The sequence below is a fragment of the Magallana gigas genome, chromosome 3 (assembly GCF_963853765.1).
Source record: "Magallana gigas chromosome 3, xbMagGiga1.1, whole genome shotgun sequence".
NCBI lineage: Eukaryota > Metazoa > Mollusca > Bivalvia > Ostreida > Ostreidae > Magallana > Magallana gigas.
In genome coordinates this window covers 28,570,201-28,583,208 of record NC_088855.1, presented here as the reverse complement: position 1 = coordinate 28,583,208, position 13,008 = coordinate 28,570,201, and the positions used below count along the sequence as shown (strand labels likewise).

Sequence of the window (13,008 nt, the reverse complement as noted above, 5' to 3'; positions counted from 1 at the left end):
GTATGTGGGTATTAAATCTTTTTAATGAGGAATCTACAGTATATGAACAAGTGTGTTACATGTACACATGTATTTGATTTTTGTGTCTAGTTAGTAAATCAATTATGCATCCTTGAAAAGGTCTTATTTTAGAAATTATTGTATGAAAAACATAGTGTTTCCATAGTGCTTGCTTTCAAGTGATCAAACATAATATTGCTGATTTTACAATTTTATTTTTTTTTTTTTGTTTTTGTTTTGAAGAGATATTTCATTAGTTTTTTTGTATATCTTTATTTTTTGTTTTTTTGAATTGTTATGAGATTTCTTTGCTAGAACTTAAATTGGTTAGGAAAGTACATGTACGTACTGTGGAGCATAATGCGTTTTTACCATTTCACGTTATATAATATTGTTTCAATGTAATATCAGTTAATGTTAGTAGAATCCTTTGTCAAAATCTAAATAAAAAAAAAAAATTTAAGTAGTAAAATTACTTCATCGTTCTTTAAAGCTACATGTACCATAATCCTGTCAACTGGGGATTGTTATAAATATAGAAGTTGCTAATATTGCATCCTTTCCCCTCACTTAAAGCAGTTTTCATTTGTCAGAAATTTAAAAAAATAAACATATAAAAGTCTGTAGATGTTGTGGAACTCTAGTGTTTCCATCTTGATTTGAAAGAAACAATTTTTGCATGTAGGTCAATATAATGTGATTCTAACTGATGGCATTATTTAAAAAAAAAAAACCAACCATGATATTTATACTATGGTGTACTCTGAATACTTATTTTACTGGTAATTTGAAATTTTTGAAACATGTGTAGTATATGGTAATTTTAATACAGGAAATGATATTTATATGGGTATACATGAGCATGGCTATAACATACTGTGAATTAGACATCAGAAACAAATGAACAAATTCCTTGTAAAAAATAACTTACTTTTTTTTTTTTTTTATTTATGTTTCATTTTCATCTGCAGTTTAAGAAATGTTAATTATTGGGAAAGTAAAGATATCTAATTGAGATACATGAAGTGTAGTATGAAGAATTAAATGATGTCAGATTATAACATGAATGTTTGCCTTAGCTGATTGAATTGAGTTTTGCATCAAACACTTGACTTTACCACCAATTGCAGCTCTTAAAACATCGCACTTGAATATTTTATATATATGTTTCTCATCTCTTTAATTAGAAGTTTTCTTATTTAAAGTAATGTACAACTATTAACTAGTAACAATTATTTAATTTAATACCATGAAGATATTAACAAATTCTATTATTGAATGCCCCTTTTTGGCAGAATACATACAGAAGAATGAAAAAAAACCCACAACTTGATTCATATGAATAAAAATAAGTCTAATTGATTATTGTAGTTTAATTACTAAAGAAATTTTAAATGATTATTAGCAATTAACTTATAATGTGAGGTATCAACAATTAAAAGGAAAGTAGTCTTTTCAATTGGGATGAAAATTCTATACTGTATTTATTAAGTCAAAGGGTCCATGAAAAGATTAAGGGTAGTGTAGAAATTTTGATATCTTAAAACAAAAAAATGCAAAATATGGAAACAGCAAAATGCAGATTCATATCAAATGTTTTTAAATTGTTGAATTTCGTTTTGGATTGATCATGTGAACAATTTAGATCATTGGGCTTTTTTGCTTTTGTTGGACATCTACATTAGATGGGTTATTACAGTTTGTTCTACAATAGAAATACAATATTTGTTTCCCTTGTGTTACAAGTTTGTTTAATGGCAGTGAATAAATTCACATTTTGGATTAAGTTTTGTTTTATTCTCTTGCATGTAAATATTTTTTGCAGTTGTTTTGTTCTTTAATAATGACAACTCAATCCTTTATTTTAAAAAGGACAAGTACAGGTAATCAATACAAATGTGTTTTAGTGTTTTCTTTGGCTGTGACTAGTCTTATAAGTGCATTCTCCATATTGACAAGTAAAAGATGAATTACAGACACATTTATTTAAACTCATCGGATTTTTTTTAAAGACGTGACATATCAAATATAAAAAAAGAAAAGAATGGATAATTAGCCTAAAACACCAGCTCCTGATAAATCTGCAAAATATATGAAAACAAATAATATAAATAAATAAATGTAAAGAATTGCATATAATGCATATTAAACATTTTTACTAATATTTCTAAACTTGTAAATGAACAAAAGAAAATACCTTTGGCTGATGATGCAGTAGAGGGAACCTTTGTTGGAACCTTTATTCCCATTGTTGTTACCGCTATTGACGCTTTTGGTGTTGTCTTGGCAACGGGTTTCGTTGTCATGTTAACAGATTGTGTCATGTCAGTAATACCTACAAAGGTATATTGCATTGATTAATTATATTATAAATCATTCTGTGGTGTATGTATTAAGGAATGGCAATGCATTACTTACAAAATTTACAGAATTTTCTGCAAGACGTTTTTGCAAAGTCCTGTAACACTGGATCGGTACAGAGTGTTGATGGCAAATGAACGCAATCTACCGTGTCCTCACATGGGGGAGAATCTGTGGAAATTGAGATAATACTGTAATCATTCTGGGATTTTTTTCTTTAGAAATATTACTTTTTAGATAAATACTACTTAAAACAAATAAGTTTTAAAAAAAATTACTTATGCAGTATCCACAGCTGCGAACGCAGTTTTTGATGGCCCACGTTTTGAAGACTCCGGCACATGCGTGAAGATGGTTCTGGCAATCGTCCCTGACGTCTCGACAATCTATGTAGTATTTATCAATACAGTGTTGCAAATCATATTTCATTACACGTTCCTTTAAATGACCTAGATATGCATTTATACATTACAATATTGGAGCGGGGTGTTGGGGAGGGGATGTTAGGATGACAGTTGGCCACGGCTTCTCCCTTTGTTTCTTATATATACATGTAATAAAGTAATGTTATAAAGTAATGTTTCTCTATAACACACAAAACACAAATATATAAATGATAATCTTTGCTAATTAAGTGTGTCTCTGACCTAAATGAAGCTTATTAGAAACTCGAAGCTGGATTAGACAAGATGGTAGCAGCCTCTCAATCTTCACAATCTTCATGCTCGGGTCAATAAATTTATCCCTTTAGGTGTCCAAGGAATGATTTTATTTTTTTCCTTTTTTGCCGGGGGGGGGGGGGGGCTATCTTTGTTAACTTTATAATGGAAAAACCTCTTTTTCTCCACTGACTTTAGTTTTGATCCCGGCACCCCTTACATCTGCGCATATCTTGACAGTTTTACATTTGTCTTTACTAATTAACAGTTTTTAATTGTCCATGAGTCCATAATTAGTCACGGACTCATTGACAATTAAAAATTGTTAATTAGTAAAAGACACATTTGTACCTGCGCCAGTGGGCAGCGTTGTTGGTTCTCTGGTACGAGTTGATGTCATTGCCCTTGTCGTTGGCTTTGGTGACGTCACTGGTGACTTTGTCGTTGGGGAAGTAGTAGACACTATATAAAAGTCCCAGATCGGTTCACTAACTATAATTATCTTAATTAATAGATATTAAATTGCAAAAAAAATAGTTAATTTCCAGTAGATATGATCGAGATTTTCGTCAGCTCTTACCTGTGCAATAACCACAGAATTTGCGGCAGTTTTCCCGTAAGTATCCTTGAAAATTTGAGTTTCCGCACACATCTTGTCCAAATTCAGCACAATCTGGATTCTTATCTTCACAAGGTGCTGATTTTCCTATATTCGGTATAATATTGCACAATGTTAGTAAACAATTATTTAACATTTGCTTTATTTTATTTGTTGATGTGCCATTAAAAGACCATTTCAAGACCATTTCACCCACATGACGAGCAGCAGCGTAAAACTTAATAAAGCTAAACGCCTAGTACAGTCTATCTTGTACAAGGTGGAAATTCATGAACTTGAACTGGGAAATTTCTTTTTTATCAAATCAAAACACCACTTTTTGTATTTTAACTGTTACTTTAGTACATTATTTATTCTGCATGCTCAACGTTGCTGATGGTATAGACCATGATAGATGAAATGGAGTTATGTTTTAAAATGTTTCTGTTTTAAGCAAAATAAATTCAAAACATCATATTTTCATAACACTAAAACATGTAATTTGATAAAAAGCATTTGTATAAAATAATGCACATACAATATATACAGTATCAACCTACTCATAAAATCATGGCATCATAAAAATAACCAACAAAATGTTTTGAACAATTGTAGGTCAAGTTGAACACGAAAGGATTAATGGATGGTACAAGAGGTAGTAAAAAAAACCGCCAAACAAAACCTTTACGCGAAATACTAGTATCAAACAAACTTTTATGTAATCATCCACGATTCGTGTTTTTAAACAATTTTTATCTCTTACGTTTATTTTCTCACCCCCCCCCCCCCCCCTTAATTTCATCCCGTTTAAATGTTTGTTCGAAATAAATCACACTTACAGTATAATTAACTAAACAGAACAAAGAAAATTAAGTATGAAGTCCAATTATTTTTACCTGGACAGTATCCACATCTGAGCGGACAGTGTGATCTGGCAAAAGCCTCATAGACCCCCTTGCACTGAAAGTCTTCGTAGTACCAGCATTTCAGTGTCGGGTCATCTTGACAGTCTTCAAAGTAAAAATTTAATATATCACTACTTAAAAAAAAAAGAAAATTAATCTTAAATATTGCATTTAAGCAGGTTAAGAAAAATGTAGAATATGATTGGTTAATAAAAAGCACATACAATATATTGACATGTATGAGATTTTATTCAAATCAATTTAATTCAATTTTAAGATGAAAACACGTAGAAGGATTTGAATTCTCTGCAACATCAAGACAACGGTCTTTTTTTCCCCTCTAAATCTACTTTAAATACCACGAAGAAAAACCTGAATTTTATGTATTCAGAATTACGTATCATATCTTAAAGTAGAAAAAACAGCCTTACCATCCACACCGTCAAGTAAAAAAGCACTTGAAAATCGACAAAAAGTGACGATGAAAAAAAATACTGAAACGAACTTCATTTTGCGTCTGTCCTGTTCCAACCAATAATTAGACTCTGGGAGAATCAAGGACAGTCAAGATAAAATATTTGATTAACCCCAGTCCGTACAATGGGGTATAGTACGGTTAGGTCAGATTAACTGGTGTGCCCACATTGGGTCATTTCCATTATCAAGCAGGGTGGCGGCCGAAATAGTTCCGAAGCTAGGTTTCAAAGTACTATACGCTACCGGATTTACTTTTGATCATTAAATGATTTTTCGACAGAGCTCACCTTTAAATTATCAAGTTCAATTAGGGTTTATCAAGTATCTGATGATTTCATTATCTTTTGGCAAACATTTGAACCTTTTGCTTTGGTTCTGAAAACAGTTGCGTCAATCTACTCCTACCCAAATTAAAACATAACAACCGTTACCGCGCATTTTTACAGAATCTGTATTTCATAGCCTTATATCAAATAGTGTTACAATAAAATGCTTTCTTTGGTGATTCCTGCGGGATATGAAGGTGGCGACATTGAAGAAAAAAATACATAACCTGCGTTAGCGTGTTATTAATTTTTTCTGCAATGATCGCTTCCTTCATAAGTAACCCTCATGGATCATCAAAGGAAGCATTTTATTGTTTATATTTACATCTTTCTTTTAACAAATTAATAAATTGAGTGTAAAAAGTAAGTAAAAATTACTCTTAATGTACATCAGTACATTAGCTAAAAGAACCAGCCAAATCATCTCCTTTTGGAATTTTAGTCTGACATCATCATGATTATTTCGTGCAGTCCGGGATTTTTTTCTTAGGTCGTTATGAATAAACGGGACGTTAAGATTTCAGTCCTGTCAGTTTCAGTTGCTGTAGGTTTCGACCAATCGATAAACAGATTTCAATCTAGTTGTTTCTATAGAACTATGAATTAATTAACTATAAGTTTCTGTACGAAATAGGGGGAATCATACTCGGTAGATGTAAATATTTGAATTTGAAAGTACCTGTTATTTTGTCTCCTGTAAAAACTTTTGTCTCTGACATTTTTGATTATTAATTCAGTTATGTTTGTTTTATTTTTACAACTTAAACTTCCTTCATAAACAAAAAAACAAAAACAAAAGAACAGTGACGGTAAAATTTCAGAACATTTAAAAAAGAAGTTACAGATAAAAAATTACAAACGTCTAAGAAATGTGTAAGGGCTAATAATTTTTCTGATATATCTAACCAAATAAAAATATAGCAAAGAAAAGATTTGAAAATATATATAGTTTTCAAATGTAAAAACCAGAACTGCTATAATGAAAACGTTGAAAATATCTTACTGCAGTCAAGTGCCGAGATATAAGAGGTATATGACCAAAAACAGGACAGAAAAGTAAGGAAAAAGGTAAGAAATGGAAAAATGAAACAGAAGGACGAAAACTTGAAAACTGAAAGCTTGTCAGCATCCTGATGCATATTGCGGCTGAGGATAGAATACATTCATTCAACGCTATCTCCTGTTTATGTTATGGAAGCAAGATGTTACTTCTATAGAAAGCTTTTTCAACATGAATAAATATTTTTTTTTCTATTTAAAAAGGCAATTAGTTAAAAAAACCCAGTGTAACTTCATTTAATCTAATACCGCCGTAAGAAAACCCCACACTGTCGAAATAAAGCAAATTTTATGATTCGTTTCCAGACTTTACATTCTACCTCATTGACATTATAACTTTTGTATTTTACACGATAAGGTGCTCAGCAGAAGATGTTTGTTCAATTTCGTCACACTGCATTACTTCAGAACATTCAGCACATTCGATTTTAACATAATACATTCTATTTCGGCGTTTTAATATACTTGGTGTACCTTGGTTTAAAGAACAAGCCTTAGCTACCGGTTGAATACAACTTACGAACAAGAAGTTCATGTATATTTGTATGGGCCGTGAGGACATGGATAATTATACTCCAGAGGAAAAACATTTCCTTTTACTTATTCAAGCACTCAAATACTTTACTGTTGGACTTAAGACTTACGTAGATGAGTGTTTTGAAGATTTATATAGTCGTTTAAAAAGAAGTGTTGGTTCAAACGCAGCTTGTAGCGAGCGATGCAACGTCAGACAATGGTGCAACACATGTGCCGCATGGAAACAGGAGACAGAAAAGTTAATGCGGTACAACTCTCACAAGAATAAAGTACAATGGCGGGATATCAATTTATGGAAGTTATCACAGACGGATCGTGAAGGAGCAAAAGTTGAACTGTGTCGTATATTTGTACGCGATGGAAGATTGAATAATTATGATATCCAGACTATGTTGTCTCTATTGCAAAATTGTCGATACTTTGGGATCGGTGGTGATAAAAATCGTTTAGATGCAGTTCGCAATGTGCGGAATATTGATTTTGCTCATACAGATCAATATGAAATGTCTAAAAAGAAACTAACAAAAGCCATATCAAGTCTTTTACATTTTTTTCAACACCATTCTTTGAAAGGATTTCAATGCATTTCAATCGCAACGATTAGAATAAAAGGTTTGCTTAAGAAAGACAAACATAGTCTCACAGAAATCGAAGTATACACTGCTTTTAGAAGCCTACGGAAAATAAGTGAAGCGGATATAAACGAATTTTTATTTATCTGTGAAGATAAAAAAAGATCAGAGGTTCAACGAACATTACAATTCTCAATTTTAGTATTGTTTGTCGCTATTGTTTTCGAAATTTTGAGGACAATTCTTATCATGGATAGTGCGCAAGGTAAGGTATATAAAAATAATTATAACTAGACACGATCTGGTTGCGAGCAACAAGGAGGTCTTTGGTTCGATTTTATAGATTGTAAAATATAACATTGACTTTAATATTTGACAACCAAACATGATCTGAAATAGGGTCGCAGTCTTCATTCAAAGGTCAGTGGTTGATATTTAGTACCAATAGTAAGAGCTAGGGATATAAATTTAAGATCAGCATTGGCCCTTTCAAATTAAGGGTCTTTTGATTCTTAACACACTTTGTTCACAAAGTGTTTATAAATTTGTTACCGTTCTTGAGATATATGGAAAAGTACATTTAAGGGTCCGAACCCTTATCTTTTTGTCAGGCCCATTTCACCAAACTTTAATGGCTAAATGTTTTTAAGAACATCATTCTAGTCATGGATCTATTCTCTTTTGAGAAGTGGACAGGCATAGCCTACATCCACTTCTCTTCGCAAGCCTTCATATTTTGATTCTTGAAAACGTGTAATTGTCGGAACCAAATACGGTTTACGCTTCAACCCATGTTTCGACTCAAGTTTCCTTGAATTTTCGTAACAGGCCTACTATTTCTTGATTTTAAACATAAATGTATCCATATATCACCCAAAATTCAACACTAACCCGCTGTCAAATCATTTTCGCAACTTCGCAACATCCTCTTTTCTATGTTACTATTAAAAATATTTTGTCCTTTTTGAGATTTGAGTGATCAAAGTTTTGGATTTCTGTCCCCTTAAACCCCCTCATTATGTAACGCATGATAAAAATTTTATTATGTATGTTTAAAGAACTGTAGGATGAACATTTTTGCTTCTGATTTGAACATATTTTATTGTGTAAATTATATATTACACAAAAGGATTGGAAACAAGTTCTTACAACTTACAAGTTCCTCTCCTAATGCTAATACGTACAATATATACAATTGTCATAGTAGTATATAATGTTACTTATAGTTATTGACTTTATAATAATTAAATTCATAGACATGCATTTACAAAGTAATTGCAAATACATAGTAGATAACGTTAATATACAGTATAAAAAGCAAAAGCAAAATGGAATTTAATTATTAAATCTTCCAGACTCTTTAATGAACTTTTGAACTGCTGAAAAAATAAAGCAGTTTGTATTGTAAGACAAATTGTCACTACCCCAAAGAAGCAAATGTGAGTTAAATAAAATTGTTTCTTCAAGCCTATTTAAAAGTAATTCATAAAGATTGTTTCTTGCAAAACTTACGACCAAAGCAATGACTGTTTATTAATCACAAACTAATCAATTTTCATTCTACAGTTGTAAATGAATGATTTCATATAAATATTGTTCATTAGAAATTTTTCCATGAGGGTGAAAATTTTACGATTTTATCTTTAGTTTTTTGTTAAACATAGCCCAGCTCCTTTTTCTTGATATCAAATGTAAGGTCTTTTGATAATTGACCCATTTTTTTAACAAGTGTTTAGAAATTCGTCAGGTGCCCTCTGATGATGATATCTTGGTTATTACTTGTCCTAACTTCACCAGACTTCCATGGATGGTGCGTCTTGTGATACTGATGTACCTGACAGGCTTGAATGCTGAATCTGAGCCATAGGTTTCGGATGCTGGAGGAGGTAAAGCTTTTTAGATCTGGTCAAAGTTTTTTGAGCAGGTGCCCTCTTATGATTATATCTTAGCTACTTCTGGTTCTAACTTCATCAAACTTGTATGGATGATGCGTCTTATGATACTGATGCACCTGACAGGCTTGAATGCTGAATCTGAGCCATAGGTTTCGGATGCTGGAGGATGTTAAGGTTTTAAGAGCTGGTTAAAGTTTTTGAAACAGGTGACCTCTGATGATGAAATATTAGTTATAACTTCACCAGACTTCCATGGATGGTGCGTCTTGTGATACTGATGAACCTGACAGGCTTGAATGCTGAGTCTGAGCAATAGGTTTCAGATGCTGGATAAGGTTAAGCTGTTTGGAACTGGTCACATGTTTAATATTTTATAGTACTATTTCAAACTTGCATAGTTGATTAAACTGTAATATGAATGAATTGCAGAGGTAGCTTCAGATGCAGAGCTTGATCTGCATTATCAGGGATGCTAAAAATATATCTTATTTATTACTGGTCCTAACTTCACAAACCTTGAATAGATGGTGTGTCTTATGATACAGATGCACCTGACAGGCATGGATGCTGAATCTGAGCCATAGGATGCGGATGCTGGAGGAGGTTAAGGTTTTTAGAACTGGTGCCCTCTGATGATGATACTTAGTTATTACTGGTCCTAACTTCACCAATCTTGCATGGATGATTCGTCTTATGATACTGATTCACCTGACATGCTTGAATGCTGAATCTGAGCCATAGGTTTCGGATGCTGGATGACGTTTAGTTTTTTGGAACAGGTCACATGTTTTATTGATGATAGCTTGCATAGTTGATTTAGCTATATTATAAATGAAACGCAGAGGTTTCTTCAGATTCAGAGCCTGATCTCCATGATCAAGGATGCTTAAGAAATCCCCTATCTCACTCAAACCTGCTTTATAGATAGATGTGGTTGTTGTTAAATGATATTACATGATTCCTATGATATAGTATTGTATGATATGAAACACTATTGTTAAATATGGTACAATATAATATCATATGAAATACAATAAAATATCATATGTTTCAATGTTATGATGTATAAAAATAATAATGTATTATGATATTGTTTCATATAATACTATATTGTTTTATATATGATGATATTGTATTATATGATAAAATACAATAATGTATAACACAATACAATGTCATATCATGCGTTACAATATCATATCTCATCATTGTTTATTATGGTATTTTATTGTAATATATGATATAAATTGTAAGTATGATAGGATGCAATTTTCAATTTATTGTTTTTATTAACATATGAACATATTATTATTATACAATTTTTTAACAGATGATATACGATATTGAGTCAAAACAGAATCCATAAATATCCAAGATCATAAAGTATGATTTTCATATAATATGATAAAGGTGGTCTCATAAAGGTGATGTCTCATAAGGATGATTAAGTTTCTTATATAGACGTTTTGAGTCTCTTTGCCCTTAACTAGGAACCAGCCCCTTTTTCTTGATTTCATATGAAAAGTCTAAAAAATTCTAACATTTCTAAAATCGTTTTTCCTTTTTTAGATGCAAATAATTGAATATTTTAAGGGCTTTCTCTAAAGATCCCTAATGGGAACATACATCATTGTTTGGATTAGTGGAATTGATTAGAATCACCACTCTATACATGTTCTCTTTTACAATGCTTAACACAATATGTCTTTTTAAAGATATGTTTCGTCAAAGTTTAAGGACTTCGGCCCCAAAAAATGCCTAATTACGTCATACAAGGGTATTGCAATGATTTTGTCATACAGATATTAATATGATGAACAACTTTGTTTCTATAATTTATTACAAAATTTTGATCGCTTTTAAGGTATTTGTAATAGACTTTACGAGTCCTTTGGCCCCTTACTAAAGGAGCCAGCCCCTTTTCTGGATTTCGTTGGAAAGAACTTATCATATTCTACCATTTTTATTTATATGTTTTTACATAATATCAGCTGATTAAAAGATACAGATCGAAATGTCTGAAAATTTTTATTCTAAATTTGTAACCCATTTTCGTGCAAAACAGTACGGAAACTTAAGAATAGGGAAAAAGAAACAAAGCAGCAAAAGTAAGGTCTTCCATTGGAAACGGAAGATCTTAATAATCAACAAGACTTATAAATAACACAATGATTATGACACATATTAAGTTAACCCTTTTCAAAAATATAATAAGTCTTGCTACCTACCATGCCTATAAAACCGATCTGAATACAACTCTTCTCATTTTGTAGAGAACAACGTGTTGATATGTAAAAATGCAACCTATGAACATCCTTTTTCCATGGATATTGACTTGGACTTTTACCGATCTCAGCATGACAAACTGATAGGTCGAGAATGGCTTTTAAACGAGCTAGACGAAAAGATGTTTTTCTCTCAGCGTGGAGTGTTATTATTGGCAGAAATGGGGTATGGAAAATCAGCTATTGTAGCACATTTAATCTGTCAAAGTGATAAACGTTTTCCTGGATATGAGATCTATCAACATATTGCTGTGTATCACATTTGTAACTTTTATTCAAGAAAGACTCTTTCTCCAGGTAATTTTGTAAAGAATTTAGCAGGAGGCTTTTCAAAACGAATACCTGGATTTGTTCAAAGTTTGCAAAAGAATTCCAGATTCAAAACATATTTTGAGAATGAAGGATGTCAAGAAGACCCTGAAGGTTGTCTCGACTTTTTAGTTCTGAAAGCCCTGAATGATTTAGAAAGGGTTAACATGACTTATATTGTAATTATTGATGCTTTAGATGAATGTATTGAACATGGTCACTTAAATATTTTTAACTTACTTTGGAAACGTTTACCCGATTTTCCAAAAAATATTAAATTTTTCCTTACGTCTAGAAATACCTCAGACATAAGGATAGCTCGAACTCAACTTCTGGTCATTGGCAAAAAACCTACAGATGATAGCAACACAAAAGATGCATACAGATTTATAAATAGCAAGATAAATAACTTATTTTTTTTTGAAAAAAATTCCCTAAAACGAAATTTTAAAACTAGTGATTTAACTATAGCAATTTCAAAAGTTGTCAAATACACTAAAGGGAATATACTACTTTTAAGGAACGTTGTTATAAGATGGTTACAAAACGACTTTTCTTTACATGGCAGTTACACAACATTTGAAGATTTATTTGAAGACCAATTAAAGAGAATGTTTTACGATCGAGACTTATTTAAAACTGTTATGAAGGTTTTTCAAGTCTTATGTTCAGCTATGGAACCATTATATGTTGAAGAAGTTTTAACGATTGCTGATCTGAAGGATAATGAAATAGAAGATGTTTTATCAATCATAGGCAAGGAACTTAGCCATTTTATTCGCCAAGCAAATGGCAAAATATCACTTGTTCACAAAAGTTTGGCAGCATACCTGACAGACAATACAAGAAAGACTGAACAGTTTTATGTATCTAAGAGAGATGGATGCCGCTTGTTTGCAAAGTATTTGCTAAATCTTTTAAAACAACAAAGATCGTTTACTAATATCAGCATTATTGATCTAGCATCATATGCATCTTGATCGACAGACAAGAAAATCAGAAATGAAATCTTGAAAAACAGTAAA

The 13,008-nt window shown here is 31.7% G+C and overlaps 1 protein-coding gene across 1 annotated transcript; it reads right to left on the bottom strand.

Moving 5' to 3' along the window:
- Window positions 1–2,038: 2,038 nt before the first annotated feature.
- Window positions 2,039–5,114, bottom strand: LOC105347829 (zinc metalloproteinase nas-15-like). The gene is made up of 8 exons (XM_011457066.4): window positions 4,955–5,114; window positions 4,515–4,628; window positions 3,601–3,726; window positions 3,372–3,482; window positions 2,640–2,747; window positions 2,419–2,532; window positions 2,198–2,335; window positions 2,039–2,081 (listed from the first exon to the last, which is right to left on the bottom strand). The coding sequence occupies exons 1-8, from the start codon at window positions 5,031–5,033 to the stop codon at window positions 2,053–2,055; spliced, it is 819 nt and encodes a 272-aa protein (XP_011455368.3). The 5' UTR covers window positions 5,034–5,114; the 3' UTR covers window positions 2,039–2,052.
- Between the last annotated feature and the right edge of the window lie 7,894 nt (window positions 5,115–13,008).